Source organism: Lepidochelys kempii, chromosome 8 (genome assembly GCF_965140285.1).
Source record: "Lepidochelys kempii isolate rLepKem1 chromosome 8, rLepKem1.hap1, whole genome shotgun sequence".
Classification (NCBI taxonomy): Eukaryota; Metazoa; Chordata; order Testudines; family Cheloniidae; genus Lepidochelys; species Lepidochelys kempii.
The window spans coordinates 12,187,680-12,211,954 of NC_136387.1; the positions used below are offsets into that span (position 1 = coordinate 12,187,680).

Below are 24,275 nucleotides of genomic sequence, written 5' to 3' on the forward strand. Positions count from 1 at the left end.
TTAACTCTTCGTATCATTCTCAGGGGGCAGCCTGGATTTTTCTCTTACGTCTTCCAAGATGGTGTTCAACGTGCCAACAAGTTCATAATAGAGTTCTTGTAACCTACAGGGAGAAGATAAGAGCATGGCTGAAATAATAGCAGATTATGATTTCAGAGCATTCAAATGTAATGGAAAATGTGAAGCGCAGAGTGAAAAACGTATACGTGGAACTATTGTCTCTTCAACTAATCTGAGCTTTCACTGTTCATTTAAGAAGATAAAAAGAATGATGAACAATAATTGGATAATCAGCTCTTTGAGGGTGGTTATGTGCAAAACAATGAAGAAAGATTTCTTACTCCATCTCCAAAGAAATCCAAATCTTGCTGTAGTAACAGATGACAAATCAGGTCCCATTATACAGTCAAATTTTCTGCAGGCTTTTTCTGGGTTTTAGCATTATTTCGTGTGTGCATTCTCTTTTCATCCTCCCCAGTAGAGGCCTCTTCACTTGCCAGGTACTGAGTATTTCCATTTCCTACTCGCTCCATCCCACACAGGACCACATCATGATAGCTTTCCCATCAATGAAAGAGTAGGGCTGGACATCCCTCCAAGATCTCCTCATTAACACTGCATGCCTTCACCCTGGGAGGTTACAGTGACATCTGGGGTACTCCTCTCCTTCCTTACGCTCTTTCCTGGGGTGGAGGGCAGGGAACTGGTGGGGGAGCCTGCAAATGTATTGGCCAGTGTGTATACGTACCGCTGCCCTCTACTGAATGGAATGTCAAATCTGCTCAAGGGTTTGAGATCGCTTTGTGGCTGTCTCATAAAGAGAGCTACTTAATGATACTCTCATCTCATAGCTTCTCCTTTAGCTCAAGTTGTTTTGGAGCACAAGCCCCTGAATTCCAGGCCCTATGCTCTGTATGTGTGTCGCCAAAGACCATAATACCTGATGCCATAATACCATGGCTTTGTTACCAAAGTGCCTTTGCAGAGCTCTCAGACTCAAATATGAAGGACCAAGGTTAGGAACCAAACTCAGATCCCCAGCACGGCAAAGCATTGTGCCTGCATCGGAAGGCATTCTGTTGCAATAACTTAGTACCAGAAATAAGTATCAGCACTCTACAGACTATTTGCATAGAACAGAGAAGCACCATCATCTGCAGCAGACCTCAGAACCTAGAGCAAGAGATCTGCAAAGGTGAGGGGAAGGTCAGTGTTACCACAGTGCCATTGCATAACACAGCTTTAACCATCCATGGAATATCCAAGACTGTTGGACTTTAGCAACAGCCTATCAAAGCTTCTGTAAGCTTTGGCCTGTAAACACTGACAATTAGCTTCAGTTAGGTCAAATGTCTTTAATTGTGCCCTCACATTCAGAGATCTGCAGCTCTTTCACCCAACGAGACTAATCGGTCGCAGACTCTCCAGTAACCATGCCAAAAGGATGGCCTGTATTTAATCCAAAGAAAGAAAACAAGAACTCAAATGCACATTTTTAAGATTTCTAGCATCTTGGTCTCTGTTTCTTTACACCTACGTTACCTACCTATACACTGTGTTATCCTGAAGATCGAGGGATGTCAAATAAAGATCAATAAATGGGACACTGGCACAAAAATCTTCTAAGACCATAGGATCAGAATGATGTAATGTCTTTTTAAAGTCCTCCACCAATTCACTGAAGGTTTTATATTCACTGGTTTTCTAATGTGAAAAAATATCCCAGGAAAACACATTATCAAAATAGAATGGGTTTTTATACAGGGATTTTCATTCTCCAGGTATCTTAAGGAGCTTTATGAAAGATGATAGCAGTGCAGGGACCATGGAGACAGATGGAGCCTTAGGCCAGCAATAACTTACCCAGGGCTTTCAACCCTGACCTCCAGTTTTGCTCACCCAGCTTTGCACACACAGCCAATTGCTCTGGCAACATGCATGAGGAGTGCCTGGTTTCATGAGTATTAAAAGGGGATATGCAAAACTGGTAGAGGGGCTGGAAATTTGGCCTATAACTTTTGTTTTTAAAATGCATGGGGGTATGTCTACATTGCAGCTTGGAGCAAGCCTCACAGTCCAAGCAGACAGGGCAGCATTCACTCGGCTTGAGCCAGTGCACTAAAAACTGCAGGGTGAATGTTGCCCCCCCAAGCTCAGACTGACCTGACCCCCTGAGTCTGAGCCCAGGTTGCTCGCCCGAGCCTCTGCCAGTGTAGCAACAAGCACACAGCTATTTGTAGTATGCTAGCTCAAGCGGAGCTCCCAGCTGCAGTGTAGACATACCCAGAGAGAACCTCGGCCAGGATGCCAAAGTTACTTCTTTTCAGAAGTGTCATAGGAGCTTTGTCTTGCACATCAACAACTACCAGATCTGGCAGAGGGGACAGCAGTTCAGGGTCTCATCCAAAGAGATTGGTCCTATAATAGTTCACATCCGCAGTGGATACTGGATGGAACCGAAATCATTAACCTTAAATCAGTCACCCACTAGAGAACTTGAATCAATTACTTTATACCGAAAGGTTAGAGCACCAGCAACTGAGCGGTTTATGTAACCCACACACCTCCTGGGGGTGGTGTTCTGTCCCATCTAGTAGCACCGAGACCACGAGAGAGAGAGAAAAATGAGGTCCCAGGTTTGATCCCACCTGCCGATGACCAGGGTCTGTCGGCATTACATTTAAATTATATCTGATAATAATGAGAATGAGCAGAAGGGATGGCAGGGGACAGGCAGTCAGATTATTCCAATCATCTACACTGAAGTAGCAGAGTTTACAATTATATCAAATCAGCTTCATTTTCAAAAATTGTCAGAGTAAAAAAATCAACATTATACATTACATGAATTTCAAGTTCACAAAACCAGACTTTAGAAAAACGTAATGGACTGAGTACTTGTGGCACCTTAGAGACTAACCAATTTATTTGAGCATAAGCTTTCATGAGCTACAGCTCACTTCATCGGATGCATGCTGTGGAAAGTGTAGAAGATCTTTTTATACACACAAAGCATGAAAAAATACCTCCCCCACCCCACTCTCCTGCTGGTAATAGCTTATCTAAAGTGATCACTTTCCTTACAATGTGTATGATAATCAAGTTGAGCCATTTCCAGCACAAATCCAGGTTTTCTCCCCCGCCCACACACACACACAAACCCACTCTCCTGCTGGTAATAGCTTATCTAAAGTGACCATTCTCCTTACAATGCGTATGATAATCAAGGTGGGCCATTTCCAGCACAAATCCAGGTTTAACAAGAACGTCTGAGGAGGGGGGGTAGGAAAAAACAAGGGGAAATAGGTTACCTTGCATAATGACTTAGTCACTCCCAGTCTCTATTCAAGCCTAAGTTAATTGTATCCAATTTGCAAATGAATTCCAATTCAACAGTCTCTCACTGGAGTCTGGATTTGAAGTTTTTTTGTTGTAATATCGCAACTTTCATGTCTGTGATTGCGTGACCAGAGAGATTGAAGGGTTCTCCAACTGGTTTATGAATGTTATAATTCTTGACATCTGATTTGTGTCCATTTATTCTTTTACATAGAGACTGTCCAGTTTGACCAATGTACATGGCAGAGGGGCATTGCTGGCACATGATGGCATATATCACATTGGTGGATGTGCAGGTGAACGAGCCTCTGATAGTGTGGCTGATGTTATTAGGCCCTGTGATGGTGTCCCCTAAATAGATATGTGGGCACAGTTGGGAACGGGCTTTGTTGCAAGGATAGTTTCCTGGGTTAGTGGTTCTGTTGTGAGAAAACCTGGATTTCCACAGTATGCATCTGATGAAGTGAGCTGTAGCTCACGAAAGCTTATGCTCAAATAAATTGGTTAGTCTCTAAGGTGCCACAAGTACTCCTTTTCTTTTTGTGAATACAGACTAACACGGCTGTTACTCTGAAACCTGTCAAAACCTGGACTGAGTGTTAGACATGGAAAATGATATTTCTGCTTAAAGAACTGGAAGAAAGCTGATTTTGAGTAAGGACTTGTCTACACTGTCTCACAGTTTGGATTACGGGAATGTGAATAGCAGTGCACACCAGAGTGCTGCACTGTACCTCTCCCGGGGGACACACCACAAACTAACAGGTTCCTAGTTTGCGGAAAAGTAGTTCTCTTCAAACAGGACTACACTAACGCAAACTAGGAACCTTCAAGTTCGCATCTGTATCTCTCACATGGGCGGGGGGGAGGTTTACAATGCAGCACTTTGGTTTGCACTGCTATTCACATCCCCTGTAGTCCAATCTGTGGGAGAGTGTAGACATAACCTAAGTCATCTTTCAAAGGTGCCTGTGACCCGATTCTAGTGGGTTTCTAAATGGTGCCCATAGACCTTAACAAATCAAAAGAAATATATGGTTACTGAGGAATAAATCCACAGCATGGAGATACCATTATAATACAAACTGACCTACAGTTAATAACATTGGAACAATGCAGAAATATTTCAGAAAAAAACAGCAGTGGGAATCCATTTTGGAAATTATTATTATTTTAAATATTATGGGGAGTTTTCCACTCTGAATTTTTTTTCTTAAATAGAAGATTCAAAATGAAATATGTATATACACACACACACACATATATATATACACACACATGAACTTATCAAAGGATACAGATGAAGGTCTAGGGCCTGGCTTATTTCAAACGGTGAAAAAGTTTAGAAAATTGCTTCTGTGAGATAAATGACTATAAAGTCCTATATTGAAGATAACTCTATGTTGTCTTGCATCACTAAACTGTATCTTACATTTGTTTGTAATACTTACGCTGTTCAATAAACTTCAAGTAAAAACAATTCAGTGCATCTACCTGCTGGTGCATTAGCATGTTTACTTCTTCCTGTTGTCTTTGTAACATGGCCTGTTTTTTAGCCTGAAGAGCAGCTTGTTTTTCTGCTTTAAACTCTCGTTCATAATTCTGAGTGGAGTCCTATAAATACCAAAACAGTGTATGTTAAATGGTCTTAACTGGATGACTCGCAATTAATCAGAGACACTTTCGCCTTTAAGTCACTGATCTAAATCCAGCCCAAACTGGTAGCAACAAAGCTGTTACCACCTGCTGAGTTTAGTAGGGTCAGTCTAGCAGATTTCAACCTCACAGTTGGCACCCTTGCTAATGGTTTCTCCCAGGATGACCCAGGAACATAGGAATGGCCATAACAAATTGGAGCAGCGGTCCGTCTACGTCAGTATCCTGTTTCCAGCAGTGGCCTGTACCAGATGCTTCAGGGGAAGCTGCAAGAAATCCTACAGGAGGCCATGAATTTAAATGGACACAAATTTGCCCTTCATTCTGTTGCAGTGTGTGGCGCTTCAGGCAAACTTCCCTTATGCTCATATATGGGAGGTGTTGGCAGCTGATAGGACTGGAAGGACAGGAGAGATTTAGCAGCGGAGTGAGGATGGAGAGTTTCTGGCTGGCTCCATTTGTCTCTGCATGACACGGACAAGGGCTAGGGCACTGTACAGCTGCCTGTTGTACTTAGGCCTAGGACTGACCCTAAATGGGAACAGTGAATTCACTACCATTCTCCCTTGAAGATGCTCCCTTCCGGTTTGAGGCAAACTAGCAGGGTTATGTGGGGAAGGTATTTTGCTCCCATGCAGTGGACAGAGGACTTCGGTCTCCAGCAGTGTGAAAAAGCCAGCTTTCAAAAGGTGCACACGCTAGTTTTCAGATAAATGGCCCTGTAGTTAGAGACACACAAAGAATAAGGGAAACCCAGCTTACCTGGATATTCATAATCACAACTCCAATAGACATATTGAAAAACAAAAAGAACCCCAGCAAGATGAACACTATTGTGAAGGCTCGGCTGGCACTAAAACCACGTTTGTCTAATTCATCCTGTAAGTCCGTCCAGCCATCAACCTGAAAATGTATTGAATCTCTGATCAGTTAGTTCCAAACCACAGCTTGTCTCACAGACCAGATTAAATCCCTCTCTCTTTCTCTCTTTTTTAAACTGAACTCAGTTTTCCCCCAGTTGCTTCGAGTTCCAGACTCAGATGCCATATGAAAGCTACAAAATATCGCATTGTTGTCAGCTCAACAAGCTTTCCCCTCTGAAACTTTAATACCAGAAAAATGAATCTATCCATCAAACTGAATTTTCACAACCACCTGACATTAAATAAAACCCAGGGAACAACTCCCACCACCTTTAATGCTGAGAACAATCACGGTTTAATTAAATGACTTCCCCAACATCCTGACCAAAATCAAAGGTAATGATTACTTACAATAGTTTCTATAACAGGCAGACATAAAATGGAAAGGACAGCAGAAATTACCGTTACTAAACTGAAGAGAGTGAAAAGGGCAGATGCTAGGTTGCCCCAGTTTTTACTGTCTCCGGTTTCAGGGTCTCCGTACAATCCGTAACCCAAAATGGCAAAGATAAACATTAACAGGAACAGCAAGATAAGGACATAGATCACAGTCTTCACAGTCTGGCCTAGAGCTGCTATCAAACTCTGCAATAGAGAAAACCAAATGTGTGCAGTTTAGAGTGGAGACAAGCAGCTCTATAGGACAGAAAATGCTCGTTTGATTCACATAACGGCACAGAAAGTGGTGTCGGTGATTCGGTAGGTGGCACTCTTCCCTTTGAGCCTGTTCTGAGCCAATCCCCCAGGGTGCTGTGCTGGGGGAGGTGGTGAGCTGTAGCTCACGAAAGCTCATGCTCAAATAAATTGGTTAGTCTCTAAGGTGCCACAAGTACTCCTTTTCTTTTTGCGAATACAGACTAACACGGCTGTTACTCTGAAACCTGTCTCTGTAAAGTGAGCCATTGAAAAATCGAGGTCCTGATCATGTGTGGCCATTACCGGCACAGTTCTTCCTCTTGAACTACAGGAGAGTCCTTTCTACTTGTCAGCAGTAAGGAAGTATTGCCTACAGGTGAGAGCCTGGGACTGGGACTATGGAATTAGGGGTTCTATTCCCAGTTCAGTCACTGACTCCCCATTACACCTTAGGACGGGGTGTTGTAAATCTTCATTCATTCATGTTTAAATGCTTTGGTGTCTTGGAACAAAAGGCACTATAGAAGTGCTGAGTATTATTCATTATCATCTCAAGAGTCCAGCTGCTGGAAGGTCAAGGTCTCATCATCCCTCCTTCTGAACTGCAACCTTTCATGTTTTCTAGCTAACAGCCATGCAGTCCACAATCCTTTTACCATTCATTTTGTTTATTCTACTATTAAGCAAGACAAATGTATAAATAAGTGGAAAGATGAAAAATTAAGGAGCTTTGTGGTGTCCTTTAAAACAACCAAGAACACTCAATCAATTCAAAAGGAGCACATTTTAAAAAAAACAATTTTTCGTACCTCTTTTAATTACATTGTTGGGTACACTGCCGCACAATATTAACAGAGTAATAGACTATGTTCATAAAAGATTAGACACTTTGTAAGAACAACCTCTGTATTAAATTAGTTGGATAAAAATTACAAGAGCTATCAATCCTCATGCTTCAGTTTAGAGTCTGCTCATGAACTGGGGTCAGGAAGAAATTCCCACCCCCATCACCATTGTATAGTTGACTAGATGCGTCCAATACTGCTTGATCAGAGTCAGGGTGTCAGATGGGCCACTGGTCTTTTCCACTATTGTAACCCCCGTGTATTGCACAAGTTAAGAAATCACTGAAAACCAGGGGTTCACTAGGCAGGAACAGCCTGAGAGACAAAACAAATCCTATGAATGACATCAATATGTACACAAGGCGCTCTTAGGAACTAATGTGTACTGATTTGGGAATACAGCTTAAGTCAGACCATTGGTAATGGATCTCTGCCAAATTGCAAACATTTCTATTAACTCTAGGTTGCAGAAAACTACACACAGCCTCTTGCACCAATGTTATATTACTCCAGACACCGGCTAATGAATGGATTTGATGATTTCCCCTGATTATGAAAAATGTGCTAATGCCAGAGGGTCTCATGCAGTACACTGGTTCAGGGACTATCCATTTATCAGTTCCTTTTTTAGACAATGTCTCAAGCATCTCAAGTTAAAATTCCATAATTTACCCAGTTGATCCGTTGAGGTGGCACTTCCTGTTAAGAGGTTTGTGCAAAGCTAATGTAAAATGTGTTTTCCAATCCCTTATGATTGCCAAATAGTTAATCTTGTTATGATGGATTAAGGATTTCCCCTGGTGGATAGTTCCAGGTTTTCCTAAGCCTTGTCTGCACGAAGAAATATATACTCATGTCAATAATTTAGGAAGCAGTCGCACCCTCCTCCAGATGTTTCCTTCTGGCACTAGGCATCACCTCCATTTTATGTGGATTGCGTTTCATGCAGCTAGCTTCCATCCAGGTCAGATGTGATAAGATGCTGACCCTTTTTAAGGTGAGAGCAGCATCCACACTAGCCTTTTTCCCTAAAATTTTTGACTGGCAGCTCCAACAATGATAGCAATAGTGAGAGAGATAGCATAAACCAGCTACTGGTGTTTTAAATGCTGTGTCAACAGACTACACAGACCTGGAGTTAAGGTCCAAACTTGCTTCTTTTGTGCAGTTTGGCTTTATGGGTAACAAAGAGAAGAACACACCAGAAACCTCAGTCTGAGCTTTCCTGACCTTGGCTTTTGCTAAAGATTCCCTCCAGGATCTCCACTAATTCCCAATTTCTAGATGGCCACTCCCACTGATGTTCTGCCTGGATGCACCTACCACAATGAGTCAGCAGAACATCAACTGTTTCATGTAGGGCTCTAATATTTGCTGACAGAGCCCTGCCATCCTGCTGCAGCCACTGAAAAGCCTCAGCTAGTGCAGAATGCTGCTACTCACCTTTTAAGTAAAGAAGAGCAAACAATATTCTGCATTGCTGGCTCTGCACTAGTTGCTAATTACTCCTGATTGCAAACTGAAGTGCTGGTCATTATCTATGAAGTCCTAAACGTTGCTCATACACCATATACTGCATAAAGCTAAAAAGGATTCAGTTTTACTTTTTCCTGAGTATGAATCAGAGGAAGAGAATAACTTATTTAAAGCCCAATAAGGTTAAAACAACCTTGTTTTTTTTATCTGAGAAAAGTAACACAATATTTAGCTATAAGATACTTTCAAGCAATCTGCAACATAAAAATGCTTGAAGATATATCTGTATTATAAACAAAACAATGTATATTAAAAGAAAGAGCTTTATTAAGATTGCAAAAGCAAGCCCTCAGAAGTTAGGAAAAGCCAAAGTTAAGATTGCTTGCATAACCTTAATTAGGCACCATTGTGTGTATGCTTATGACACAGTCTTAATTACATGACCACATAGAATTTTTTCCATAGGACCCCTGCCTCATGCAGTGCACAGGATGGACCTGCTCTGGCGATGAATCAGGGCTGTGTAGTAAAACAGGCTGTTGTCTGTAAGACCCCTGCTTTATCTGTTGCACAAGTTGGAAGGTGTGAAGTGAATGAGACAAAGGATTGCAGGAAGAAAAAGGACGATCTCATAGTTAAGGCAGTTGAATTCTGCCCTGGAAAACTGGATTCTATCCCTGCCTCTGCCACAGACTTTCTGTGGGATGCTGAGCAAGTCACTTAAACCAAACTTTTCACAGACAGTCACTTATATTGCGTCCCGCATTTTCTATGTCAAACAGGATACCTGGGATCTGATTTGCAGAAGTGCTGAGCGCTCACCGTTGCAACTGGTCAATGGGATGTTGTGCTTTGAACATATGAAGTGCTAGATAATCTTAAACACCATGGAATTTCAGGTCCTAGGTGTCTCAGTTTGGGCCGACAAAATTAGTGGATACTTTTTACCTAATCAGTCTGTACCTCGGTTCCCTATCTGCGCAATGGGGATAACACCACCCCGTCATCTCACAGGGGGTTGGTTGTTTGTGACGCACTCAAGATACTGTAGTGATGCGCACCACAGAAAAGCCCATGGCAAAATCAACAATCCCGTCTTCAGAGCAGGGTTTGAACAGCCTGCAGTAAATAAGGCTTGCGGCCACGCACCCTGAATGAGGCAGAGGTCCTGGGGGAAAAAATAGGACGTGATGTTATAATTAAAGACTACAGCTCCAATGGTTCCTAGTCTCCTTGACCAGCCAGTCCCAGTCTCCCACCCTGCCTCATCAATCTCAGTGTTCCCCCCTCAGCCAAAGGACTCCCAGTCCCTCCCAGCATTTCCTTCACTGGCTCCCAGTTCCTGTCTTCTTACCCAACCTGTCCCAGCCTCCCCTCCCACACAAGCATCCCGTTCCAGCCTACCCTCCCCCTCAAGCTCCCTCCCTCATACCAGTTCCCCATCCAGGCTCTTGCCCAGCCATTCCCCGTTCCAGTTTCTCTTCCCCACAGTCCCCGTCTCACCAGACTCCTTGGTCTCATCTACTCCTTCCCTCCCCAAGTCCTGTTTTGTCCCCTCTTCCTCGCTGCCAATGTGCCAGCAGGGGAGAGGGAGGAGGGGTCACTGAGAACACAGGCAAGACAAGCTCCCTGATCTCAATTCCAATGCCCAGACCCACCCTGGTCTGGAGCAGCTGGGAGCAACCATTACAGGGAAAGTCCTGCTGACCCCCTATAGCCCTTGGGCTGGAGCACGTTCAGTCACTCTGTCGGGTAGGGCATGCACAGTCCGGTCACACATAGGACCTGTGAAGGGATGGAGCTTGCTCAGGGAAGATTCGGAGTTTTTAGCTGCTAAAAATCTAGGAAATCTCTACTGAGCATGTGCAAAGAAAGTCTAATAATTTGGGCAGAATTTCATGGGCACGGCAAAAGGCTCATCTCTGTCATAAAGACCACCACCACACTAACTATACAGCCCTTGCTCAAAAGCATAGGCGCCCTAGGGCTTTTCAAAGAACAGGTTGCCAGAATTTTTTTAGCATGAGCAAAACAATGTATTTTCCCTAGCCTTGTTCTTGGAAATGGCAGACATATTTTGGCTGAAGTTTTCAAAAATATTTAGCCTGAGGCAGACTCCCAGCATGCAAAATTTCAGCCTGCATGGCTAAAGTTTGGCAAAGTTATACAGTAATCTACTGAAAATGGGGTCTTATAATGCAGTGGTTCTCAACCAGGGGTACGCGTACCCATGGGATAAGCAGAGGTCTTCCAGGGGGTACATCAACTCATTTAGATATTTGCCTGGTTTCACAAAAGGCTACATAAAAAGCACTAGCAAAGACAGTACAAACTAAAATTTCATACAATGACTTGTTAATACTGCTCTATAGACTATACACTTTAATATAAGTACAATATTTATATTCCAAATTATTTATTTTATAATTATATAGTAAAAATGAGAAAGTAAGTAATTTTTCAGTAATAGTATGTCGTGACACTTTTGTAGTTTTTTGTCTGATATTGTAAGCAAGTAGTTTTTAAGCGAGGTGTAACTTGGGGGTACATAAGACAAATCAGACTCCTGAAAGGGGTACAGCAGTCTGGAAAGGTTGAGAACCACTGTTATAATGGGCAAAAAGAAAAGGAGGACTTGTGGCACCTTAGAGACTAACAAATTTATTTGAGCATAAGCTTTCGTGAGCTACAGCTCACTTCATCAGATGCATTCAGTGGAAAATACAGTGGCGATGCATCCGATGAAGTGAGCTGTAGCTCACGAAAGCTTATGCTCAAATAAATTTGTTAATCTTTAAGGTGCCACAAGCCCTCCTTTTCTTTTTGCGAATACAGACTAACACGGCTGCTACTCTGAAACCTGTCATAATGGGAAGTATCGGGCAACCTGAATAATAGGCAGTGCTACCAGTCCCATCTATAATTTATTGCAACTCTCTAGGATTCTTCCCTCCTTCACATAAACACCACTGCCCTCTACTGGCTGGAATGTCACAGCTGCTTAGGTGTGTGAAATCATGTCAACATCTCAACATAGAAGCTGTATGCCCTTTCTTACAGGAAGGGACACCTTGTAGAGTGCTGCAAAAAGACATAAAGCATGACACATTTCAGAGAACTGGGTACAGACATTGTTTCCAAGGTAACCCACACTGGTCACCTTCATCTTTTGTCCACGGAAACGTAGCCACCACCTGAACCCTGTTTGTCCCAAGCACTCAGTGCCTAATTTTATTCTTGTATCTGTGTCTGGAAGTAGGAACAAAAGCCATTTACACAAAAATAATATGACATTTTTACCAAGGTATGTCATGGTGTTCAGCAAATTTGGGTTGTGCACATGATCCTAAACAACGACAATCACCCATAGCTGAAGGTAACAAGAGAGCCATAAAATGCCATTGGTGACTGCAGTCTAGCAAGTGCCCCTTGTATAGAAGCATCAAATAATTTTCAGTTTCTATGGCACATCTTGAGGTTCCTGTATACTTCCAGAAATCCATAATAATTCCTCTTTCCTTCTGCTATTAAGACGCAGCCTTGTGGCTCGTGGTCTTCCTAAACTGTAAATATGTTGAAATTAATCCCAAATACATTTTTAAAAAAAAAGCAGGAAAGTTGATTTTTGGAACAACCTGGCATTTAAAAAGTTTATTTTCAAATTGAAATAAGGATAAATGGAGCCTACACGACGACTGGGATCACAGCTAACAGAACTGCTCTGTACGGAATACAGCAAGGAAATTATTTCCTCGAGGTGGAAATTTATTGCCCCAAGGTGTAAGGCAGTGTGTTTTAAAGAGTCTTTTAATTAATAAAGTTATGTGTGCCAAGAATGTGTTATATGTTTGAGTTTTCAGTATTAAATACCGTTTCCTCCGTTAAAGGCTAATATAGACTTCAATTAATTCATAATAATACACATATAGGTACAAGCAACCTCGCACCCCTTCAGCAAAGCCCACTGGGGCAAATTGTTGCATATTTGACAAAGAATGTCTTTTAGCAGAGAGTTTCGGTCCCTAAAAGCACAAGAAATGCCAGATGGGATCAGAGCAATTGTCCATTGAGTAACCTGTCTCCAGTAACAGCCAGTACCAAATACTTCAGAGGAAGATGCAAGAAACACCATGATGGACAATTACAGGATAACCTGCTCATAAAGGATCTTTCTGATTGCCTTGGAATAGGAAGTGGCAGGCTTATGCCCTGAAGCATGAGGATTTATACCCCTTATCCATTTTTATCCTATAACCTGGATGTTCTTATCCATAGAAATGCCCAAGAGTACAATTTTCAAAAGTACTTAAGAGACTTGGGAACCTAAGTCCCATTGACTTTCATTAAATCTTAGGCTCCTAAGGGAAAGATTTACAAAGCTGTTTAAGCTCCCAAAGTTGCAAATAGGTGTCTAATGGGAGTTTCAAAAGGGCCTAATCAGATTTGGTGCCTAATGCGAGTTAGGTGCCCAGTTTTACCTTAAATTATTTTACTGTAACTCCTCACGTAACACTGTAGTTATGTTCCTGAAAAATGCAACTTTAAGTGAAATGATGTGAACCTAATCCAATTTTCCCAGAAGATTGAATGTAAATGTGGGGGGTTAGGTTCCAAGGACATTTTTGGAGGGCAGACAAAAGGCATTAGATACTGTACTGTACTATGCTGTGGTTGGGAAGTGCCCCTGCACAACCCACTGTAGGCAAGGATGCTACGAAGTACCTTCGCAGCAGCAGTGGCAGCTTACCCAGAGAAGAACAGGCACTGACTTTGCCGGGGGATGCTCCAGGCCCGCATCTTCCCTTCCCTGCTCCACTCCAGGCCCACCTCTTTCCACCCCCAATCCACCTGTTTGGCAGTGCTTAGGACTTTCTGGGAGGGAGGGGGAGGAGCAGAGATACTGTGCTTCCCCACTCCTACCCCTCCCCCTGCACTTCAGGCTTAGGACTTTCTGGGAGGGAGGGGAAGGAGTGGAGACGCAGCGCTTCCCTGCTCCTCCCCCTCCCTCCCAGAAAGTCCTAAGCGCCACCAAACAGCTGTTTGGCGGTGGCGGAAGCGCTGGGAGGGAGGGGGAGAAGGAGGTGAAGAAGAGGAACTTGCACAATGCTCCCTTGTAAAGTCGCTGCTCTTCCACAGACTCTTACAAGCAGTGGACAGAGCAGGCAGCCAAACGACGTTATAAGGGAGCATTGCACAACTTTAAACGAGCATGTTCCCTAACTCAGCAGTGATGTAACTTTGCAACAACATTAAGCAGGAGGACATTAAGTGAGGAGTTACCGTATTTTATTTGTTTAAAACCTTGGTAAGACCTTGGTGTCACTCTTATCCAGTGGCAATGAGTTCCGCAAGTTAATCATCGACCATTGTTTAAAAAAAAGCTTTTAGAAAAGGTAAATTGCTGTTCATTTTGCTAGTATTATCAGAAAGGATAAATAGCAGCACCTGACACATTCATTATTTCACATACCTCAATTTTGTCCCCTCTTCCAGCTACACTGAATAATTAACATATAAAAGTCTGGCAATCACTGAAGTTTACTATCCAAACTAGAGGAAAGAAGGCTCAGAAGTGAACATTATAAGAGTCTTATTCCCATAAATGTTCCACTTCTGGTGGGTTACCCAATCAATTAATTACATGCAGAAATGCAAGCTAAGCAGTCACTACCCACGTTAACGCCCTACTAAAAATAAACCTCCAGGGTTGTCCAGAGAAAACTCAGTAAGAAATGGGGTGCTTGAGAGAAAACTGGATTAAATGGATTAAGATAGCATGTGTGACATTGTTTAATAGCTATTTTTTCCCATTCATAGCACTGTGATGAAATGAAACAAAGTCAAGGAAAATCTCTCCTGAACACGGGAGAAGCAGAAAGCAAATAATGTTCATACTGTGGACTTTATAAAACTAAAAAATATTAAATTGCTTCCGCTCCCCCCGACATACTCAAGTAACAACCAATATCATTAGAGAAGGTTCAGCACACACAGTTAACATACAGAGAACACTGAAAATGTTACAGCTACCTCTATGTTACAGCACCAACGATAGCCGCTAAAGGGGTTAGTTCTATGACAACAAAATTCAGTGAAACTCTAGGGCCTAACAAAAATTGATTGATTTTTCTAATTAAGTTAGGGCTGAATTGTACTCAGTTCTCATCAAGCTACTTTGGAGTGGGTTCTTTAGACAGGTGGCTCCCAAATAAGGTGGTCTATTCAGGCTTCACTGAAGTTCTCCTGACAGTCCTGATTCATTTTTCTATCCCTCTCCCTCAGCAGCGAAGCACATCTTAAGCTGGGAAGTTTATACAAACACAGGCTGTCTCCTTTGTAAGCAGCCACAATCGCTTCAGACTCCAGCCTGATTCATTTGGTGGGGCTACAATCCTGCCTTTACTTCCACTACAATGTTACAGGCATTGGATTAGCATGTCACTGAGACCTAGGCTAGCTCTACACTGCAGAGCCCAGGCCAGCAGAGTCCCCTAATGTAGATGCAGCATGCACCAACAGAAGGAATTTTCCTGTGAGTGTAAGAAGGTCTCCATCCCCAAATGATGTTAGTTATGTTTACACATGCACACTTCTGTCGCCATAGCTGTGTTTGTTGGTCAGGGGGTATGGTTTTTTCACACCCCTGACTGACACAGCTATGCCGGTATACATTTTAACTAGAGACCAAGCCCTACTCGACACCTAAAGTTGCATCGATTTACTTAAACTAGTGCGACTTTGTGTGCGGACGCTCTCTCATCGGTTTATCCTGCCTTTGTTCAATAATGAGTGCAGTGACCCTTTTAGCATCCTATGGAATGCTGTCAGAATGCTGCAGAGCCTCTGCTGAAAACTCCACTAAATTTAAGAGGGGGAATAATTACAAATCACAATGACCCATAATAGTGGATTGGACTCCTTATGGAGCAACATCACCCACTCCCTGAGCATGCTGCCCTAAGCATTGCCCGCCACTCCAGGCAATGAAGGCTTGTCTACGCTAAGAAAATTACCTGGTTTTGACAACAGGTACCAGCAATGGCTGCAGCTCAACTGGTACAGAACACAGTTTAGTTGCAAGAGTTGCCCAGGATAATTCATGTTCAGCGCCATTTCAGAAATTAGGATTGAAAAGCAACTAGGGTAGGTAACAGAAGGGAATGATGGACTGCTCTTCCTATGCTGTGCCCTCATCAGTTATTTAGGGTGAATGTGATCCAAAGAGAAACAAAAAAGTTGTTAAACAAAAACCTTAAGTCAAAAGAAAGGAAAGTGAACATAAGAACAGACATAGTGGGTCAGACCAAAGGTCCATCTCGCCCAATATCCTGTCCTCCAACAGTGGCCAATGCCAGGTTCCCCAGAGGGAATGAACAGAACAGGTAATCATCAAGTGATCCATCCTTGTTGCCCATTCCCAGCATCTCGCAAACAGAGGCTAGGGACACAATCCCTGCCAATCCCGGCTAATAGCCAGTGATGGACCTATCCTTCATGAACTTATCTAGTTCTTTTTTTTAACCCTGTTAGTGTCTTGGCCTTCACCACATCCTCTGGCAAGGAGTTCCACAGGTTGACTCTGCGTTGTGTGAAAAAATACTTCATTTTGTTTGTTTTAAAACTGCTGCCTATTAATTTCATTTGGTGGCCCCTAGTTCTTGTGTTATGAGTAAATAACACTTCTTTATTTACTTTCTCCACACCAGTCATGATTTTATAGACCTCCATCATATCCCCCCTTAGTCATCTCTTTTCCAAGCTGAAAAGTCCCAGGCTTATTAATCTCTCCTCATGCGGCAGCCATTCCATGCCTCTAATAATTTTTGTTGCCCTTTTCTGAACCTTTTCCAAGTCCAGTATATCTTTTTTGAGAAGGGGAGACCACATCTGCACGCAGTATTCAAGATGTGGGCATGCCATGGATTTATATAGAGGCAATATGATATTTTCTGTATTATTATTTATCCCTTTCTTAATGATTCCCAACATTCTGTTTGCTTTTTTGACTACCGCTGCACATTGAGTGGATTTTTTCAGAGAACTATTTTTTTCAGAGATGACTCCACCATCTCTCTCGAGTGGTAACAGCTAATTTAGACCCCATCATTTTATACGTACAGTTGGGATTATGCACCACTTTGGGAAATGCATCACTTTGAATTTATCAACATGGAATTTCATCTGCCATTTTGTTGCCCAGTCACCCAATTTTGAGAGATCCTTTTGTAGCTTTTTGCAGTCTGCCTGGGACTTAACTATCTTGAGTAGGTTTGTATCATCTGCAAATTTTGCCACCTCACTGTTGACCCCTTTTTCCAGATCATTTATGAATATATTGAATAGGACTGGTCCCAGTACAGACCCCTAGGACACACCACTATTTACCTCTCTCCATTCTGAAAACTGACCATTTATTCCTACCTTTTGTTTCCTATCTTTTAACCAGTTACCAATTCATGAGAGAACCTTCCCTCTTATCCCATGACTGCTTACAAGTGTCATTGTAATGGCCTGGATATAAAAATCAGAAGTGTGTTTCCACTGTAACTATAGATAATCAATTTACCCTCATGCCTTTGCTGTAGGAGATAATCTTCAGAATCTTGAGTGCCTGGAAACCATTAATTATATTCCATGTCCTGTACTGTTTGACGTCATATTTGTCAATGATATATGGGAGGTAAGCAATGAGAAGTATGATAACATCAAACAGGTTATAGCCACTCCTCCAGTAATTCAAGGGATCCACATAAAACTTCAGCAAAATCTCGGTGGTGTAGATGGATATAATAATCAGATCGGCCAGCTGAAAAGAAAACAATATGAGTCTAGAGCATGTCGTTGAGAGGAGAGGGCTTTGATTACAGAAGAAAAGAGCCTTCAGTTGTTCCTGTTATACCCTGAATTATATTCACGACCAGCTCTACCCTACTCTGAGATACACAGGGATGCAAATAATCAGGCGTTTAGTTCTTCCTGCCATCACAAGGCTGCTCCTTAAAGGGCATCTGCTTGTGTTTCATTCAGTCTCACTTAAATGTCCTAAAATAACATGGATCCACATTCTTGGGAAACCTGGAGGCTTCTCACTGTTAGGGAGTTTTCCCTAACAATTTAAATTTCACCCCAATATTCCTAGTTACACTGCCATGTTCCACTCAAAATAATTCTTAATTGTATTGCCGTATACCACTCTGCAGAATTCCTCTCCCTCCTTGGTGTTTTCACTCTTCAAATACGCTGAGCACACTAGAAACTGGACATTTACCATAGTTAAATTTACCATTCCAAGTGTAGGGAATACCATAAATACCACAGGGCAGTAAATACCACTTTTATAATGGCACCCAATGTATTTGTGGACCATTATGCACCCTCCTCTTCTGAGTCAATTCTTAGGATAGTTCTCGCTTGTCTAAACAATTGGGTTGGCTAACAGGACCCAGAACAATACTCACTTGAAATGAGAACAATTGCTAATACACTATTAAAACTGACAGAACAAAATAGGTTTCACCCAGGGAAATTGTCTTATCTACTGCACCTACTGCCTCATGCAGTGGGCCCGGGTGAGCCAGTCAAACTTGATAACATAACTCCACCTCACACTGTAGGAGTGCCATCAAGAGTGCAAACTGATCTTGAAGAGAGATGAAGATGTTTATTTAATGGAGTCAGACAAATGCCAAATATGTCATTAATCATAAAACCATTTTTATCTGCTATTGAGAGTTGTATTATCCCTTCACAGGATATTGTACAAATGGGGAAACTGAGGCATGGGGCAGTTGTGTTTTGGCCCAGGTCAGTGGCAGAGCCAAGGACAGAACCTGAAGTCTCCTGATACCTCATCACATGTTCCAACCTCTAGATGATGCATCCTCCCTTTCCCTGAGCAGGGTCTTTTTCTGGAAGTAGAGTTTTCTAAAACTTTCCAAGATGTGAATGGACTTCTTGACGTTAGCCAGGCCTGTCTTTTGGTTTCCACATTACTGGGATACATTATAAAGACTCAGAGATTTGTGTACAGAAGCTGACTTGTGTAAGACAAGAAAATCAAGGTGTGCGTGGGAGATAAGTATTTTTCCGTATGAAAACTAAATATTGAATATGAGCTCAAGTTAGTGGTGTTAACGTTTTAAGGTTTAAAAAAAAACCACTGGCAACAACTATAAGGACCCCGTCGTGACATTTTAAAAAATAATTCAGTAATAATAAATGGTTGAGAAGCTTGACACTGTCCTGGGTTTTCTTGCTCTGGCCCCATCCCCAGTATAGAGCCACACTAGGGTTACTCACCAGGGCAGAGCCACACCCACCAAAGTGTTATTGTAGGGTTAGTCACTGGGACTGGGCTTCAACCACTGTGTTTATTCATTTATTTAATTTTAGAAAACAAAATAAGATTGATTTTTTTATTTAAACCTTTGGGGGCAGAGCCTCAGCCCTGAGTAATGCAGTGGCTGGAACCCCGGCCCTTTAAATCACCCTCAGGTCCGGCATGGCGTACCATACCGGCTTACTTTCACATCTGGGTGTCTTTGAAAAGTGTCCATGCAGCTTGCAGGGATTTCACTCTAGTCACTGTACCGTTTAATTTCTTTAACTAACCTCTTCATTTTTGCATAGTTCCCCTTTCTGAAATTAAATGCCACAGTGTTGGGCTGTTGAGGTGTTATTCCCACCACAGGAATGTTAAATGTTGTTATATTATGGTCACTATTTCCAAGCGGTCCTGTTATAGTTACCTCTTGGACCAGATCCTGCGCTCCACTCAGGACTAGATCGAGAGTTGCCTCTCCCCTTGTGGGTTCCTGAATCAGCTGCTCCAAGAAGCAGTCATTTAAAGTATTGAGAAATTTTGTCTCTGCATTTCATCCTGAGGTGACATGTACCCAGTCAATATGGGGATAATTGAAATCCCCCAGTATTATTGAGTTCTTTATTTTGATAGCCTTTCTAATCTCCTTTAGCATTTCATGGTCACTATCACTGTCCTGGTCAGGTGGTCGATAACAGATCCCAACTGTTATATTCTTATTAGAGCATGGAATTACTATCCATACAGATTCTATGGAACATGTGGATTCATTAAAATTTTTATTTCATTTGATTCTACATTTTCTTTCACATATAGTGCCACTCCACCTCCCCCCCCCCGCATGACCTGTTCTGTCCTTCCGATATATTTTGTACCCCAGAATGATTGTGTCCCATTGATTGTCCTCACTCCACCAGGTTTCTGTGATGCCTATTATATTAATATTCTCCTTTAAATGAGGCATTCTCGTTCACCCATCTTATTATTTAGACTTCTAGCATTTGTGTACAAGCACTTTAAAAACTTGTCACTGTTTATTTGTCTGCCCTTTTCTGATGGGTCAGATTCTTTATGTGAATGTTTCTCGTTTGATCTGGCCCATACTTTATCCTCTTCCATCTTCTCCTCCTGACTAAAACCTAGAGAATCTCTACAATAGACTCTCCTCTAAGAGAAGTCTCTGTCCGATCCACATGCGCCTCTGCAGCAATCGGCTTTCCCCCATCTCTTAGTTTAAAAACTGCTCTGCAACCTTTTTAATGCTAAGTGCCAGCAGTCTGGATCCACTCTGGTTTAAGTGGAGCCCATCCTTCCTGTACAGGCTCCCCCATCCCAAAAGTTTCCCCAGTTCCTAATAAATCTAAACCCCTCCTCTCTACCCCATCGTCTCATCCATGCATTGAGACTCTGAAGCTCTGCCTGCCTACCTGGCCCTGCACGTGGAACTGGAAGCATTTCGGAGAATGCCACCATAGAGGTCCTGGATTTCAGTCTCTTTCCTAGTAGCCTAAATTTGGCCTCCAGGATGTGTCTCCTACCCTTCCCTATGTTATTGGTACCTACATGTACCACGACCACCAGATCTTCCCCAGCACTACACATAAGTCTATCTAGATGCCTCGAGAGATCCTCAACCTTCGCACCAGGCAGGCAAGTCACCATACGGTTCTCCCAGTCATCACAAACTCAGCTATGTTTCTAGTAATCGAATCTCCCATTACTAACACCTGCCTTTTCCTAATGACTGGAGTCCTTCCCCCTCCCCGCCCCGGAGAGGTAACCTCAGTGTGAGAGGATACCACATCATCATCTGGAAGGAGGGTCACAACTATGGGAAGGTTTCCCTCTGTTCCCATTGACTGCTCTCCTTCTCTGGGCCTTTCATCCTCCTTAACAGTGCAGGGGCTGTCTGACCGGTGGGACAAATCTACAGTGTCCCGGAAGGCCTCATCAACATACCTCTCTGCCTCCCTTAGCTCCTCCAGTTCCGCCACCCTGGCCTCCAAACCCCGTACACGTCTCTGAGGGCCAGGAGCTCCTTGCACCGAATGCACACATACACCACCCCCCCACAGGGCAGGTAATCATACATGCTACACCGAGTGCAATAAACAGGATAGCCCCCACCCTGCTGCTGGGCTTCTGCCTGCATTTTCTCCTACAGCTACCTAAGTTAAAGATAGGGTTTTTGTTTAAATCAAGAAGTTTTGATTATAGTTTAAAGGTTTTAAAGAATGGCAAGTGTACCTTGCCCTCTTCCCACTCCCCTTCCAAACTCCCTCTCGAAACTCCCTGTTAGCGGCCCCTGTTCGTAAAGCTCCCTGCTTTATAAAGCCCTGGCCTTCTTGATAGCCCACCCCCTGACTAAGGCTCAGCCAATGAACAGAGGCTTCTAGATATCAAATCTTGTTTAGAAACTCACAGCTTCCAACTGCTGGCCAGAGCACAAGGTCCTTCAAACAAAACAAACAAACAAACACAAGCTCAGCACACAGCAAGTAACCCCCAAACACAAACACACACTACAGACAGCCACTTACCCCAATGGTCCCGTATTTGCTCCTCCTTCACCTGGAGAACTCCCTCCCCAAACTCCCTGGTAGCGGTCCCTGTTCACAAAGTTCCCAGGTCGCTTCTTACAGTGCACCTTGGACCAGATCCACAGCTGATGCAAACTGGTGTCAATGGAGCTACATCAGTTTACATCAGCTGAGGATCTGGCCCAACATCTGCCGATACTGGTGTGGTTTGCACATGGAAAAGTGGACACATATTGGTTTCTGTATTGCAGGTTCCCATTTTTGTTTCACTTTACTACTCAATTATTCACGGATAGAAAAAAAACACACTTTAAAAACTTTCTACATCTTCAGCAGATGCTAGTGAAATGAAAGGAGAACTTACCACCCATTTTATTGCCCAGCTCCTTACCTCCAGATATGCATAAGAATTAAGCTGAATATCATAATTAGTCTCCATAGCCAAGAACAGTGCATTGAGTGAGATGATGCTTATCATGACTGAGTTGAGCATGGGATTCTGCAGTAATCTGCGTATATATGCACAAAATTCAGTGTCCCACCTCCTATCAAACAATTGAAGGGACAAAAAAATACGGTAAATTCTAGGACCATTCGGAGTCTGGCAAACGACAGGCTGATTCTCCTTCCCAATGACTTCAAAGAGAACAAGGTCAGGCACAAGGTGGATTTCTCCCCCTCCCCTTTAGACATTCCCTAATACCGATTACAAATGGAATTAGCAAAGAATACAGCCCTTTGCCTTCAGGGGTAGTTAATCATTGTGAAATCTACTCTGAGTTAAAAATAGATTTGCATGTTCGGTGGTAAATTTTATTTTTATTTTAATCCAGAATCACGGAGAAGCTCTCCGTATTTTTCAGAAACTTCCAAGACAACAAAGGAATTCCCATTCTTTTCCCCAGGATACTCAGATGAGCCGATGCCCAGTTTTATTAGCAATCAATTTAAAGGCACTAGGGCAAAAATTGTTTGGTATTTAATTTAAATGCATGTTTAAGAACAGTCTCCCTCATTAAACTCTTACTGAAATAATCACCAAGATTTAGTCAAGCAGAAAGCAAAAATCCTCTGCCTTCAATGTAATACAAAAAGAAAGAATGGTCAAATTCATCACTTGGTAGTGCCAGCCAGTGACAGTAGAGTAATATGGAGGATGAATTTGACTCTTCGTAGCTTCTTTGTAGATCAAAAATTAAATACATTTTTAAAAGGACTTGATCAAGTACTTACCTGAATCGCCAGAACAGAGTGTGTTTCATGTCAGCATCAGACGAGGGTTTAAAATGTTCAACAACCAAGTTCGACACAAGTCGTCTCTGATGAAAAGATTCTGTTGGCTCCATACTCACACTTTCGGATTATTTAGTTTAAGAGATGTAGGTGGGCATTATGTATTCCCTTAAGTAACTCAGAGTGCACAAGGCCACGCACAGAGAACGGAAATACTCTATATAGAAAAGAATGGAATTTTCTATTTGACATCATCACTTTATGAGGTCACTTCCAGGCATAAAAATTATACATGTCAGCACTTGAAACAAAGTGCTGGACCAATGAAAACTCTCATGAGGAGTCAGTAAGGCAAGAAGGCAATAAACGATCACTGCTGTGAAAATATAACACAGCATTGGGTTAACATTGCCCAGCATCTTAGGCACAAAATGGGAGAGGGATTGTTTAAAAGAACATACAGATTTAATATTAATAGAAATGTTTTTAATTCAGTGTAAGTTTTTGTTTGATTTTAAAGATATTTCTTTAGGGCCAGATTAAGCCATAGGCACTATAGCCCTATGCTTAGGGATCTGGATCCTGGAGCCAGATGATTATTACATCAAAACCACAGCTTTCATTAGTAAGTTTCTAGTCCTCAGAGTTATAAAGAAAAGTTTGAAAAGTGTGGCCCAAGTGTAACCAACTGAGTGCCTGAGTCTGCAGATGGCCTGAAAGGTGTGAACTTTCCCACGCATCTCAATGGAATGTTATCTCCAAGACATGCCACTCAGCGAGACCCAGCCAACACCACCCCAGCAGAGGACTGTGTGTAGGCAGGAGGAGAAGAGTGCAGTGAATCCAGTCACCCATCCAACCAGATACATGGAGGGGGGACTGCTGCCACCTCTTCCTCTCTGAATGAGGGAATGTTGATGCTGTCCCAAGGGGAAAGAAGGGGCCTCATGCTGCTGGCCCAGCCTGCAGAGGAGGAAGCCCACCTGCCACACCATGGCACAGGGGCATGACCATAAGGGTGGAGTTACAAGTCACAGTGTGTCTATGGCCCTGGATTGCCTTAATCCAGCCCTGCATTTCCCTATCATGTTTCCAATTTAATCATCACATCCCCACACTGGTGCAGGAGGACCAGGGCATAAAACTGATTTGCAACAAAAGTGAAATTAACTAATCCTGTTTCACTGTCTCACTGGGGAGAAAAGCAAACAGCTAGCATAAATAGGGGAAAGAAAATGCGGTTTTTAAAAATTCTTTATGCTTTAATATTCTAAAACAATGTGAGCACGTCAGGCAAGCAATTTTG

At 42.6% G+C, this 24,275-nt stretch overlaps 1 protein-coding gene across 1 annotated transcript; it reads right to left on the reverse strand.

Annotated features, from left to right (window-relative positions):
- On the reverse strand, window positions 1-23,082 carry CATSPER3 (cation channel sperm associated 3). Its single transcript, XM_073358084.1, has 8 exons — window positions 22,970-23,082; window positions 22,128-22,281; window positions 17,442-17,681; window positions 6,321-6,503; window positions 5,758-5,898; window positions 4,834-4,953; window positions 1,547-1,704; window positions 1-103 (listed from the first exon to the last, which is right to left on the reverse strand). Exons 1-8 carry the CDS (start codon window positions 23,080-23,082, stop codon window positions 1-3), a joined length of 1,212 nt encoding a protein of 403 aa, XP_073214185.1.
- Between the last annotated feature and the right edge of the window lie 1,193 nt (window positions 23,083-24,275).

Coding starts and splice junctions, on each gene's coding strand:
- CATSPER3 (XM_073358084.1), bottom strand. CDS start 23,082: ATGGAGCCAACAGAATCTTTTCATCAGAGACGACTTGTGTCGAACTTG. Junction 6,504..17,441: donor CCTACAGCAAAGGCATGAGG/GTAAATTGATTA, acceptor TCTCTATTGCAG/AGTTTGATAGCAGCTCTAGG. Junction 1,705..4,833: donor ACATGCTAATGCACCAGCAG/GTAGATGCACTG, acceptor TTTTCACATTAG/AAAACCAGTGAATATAAAAC.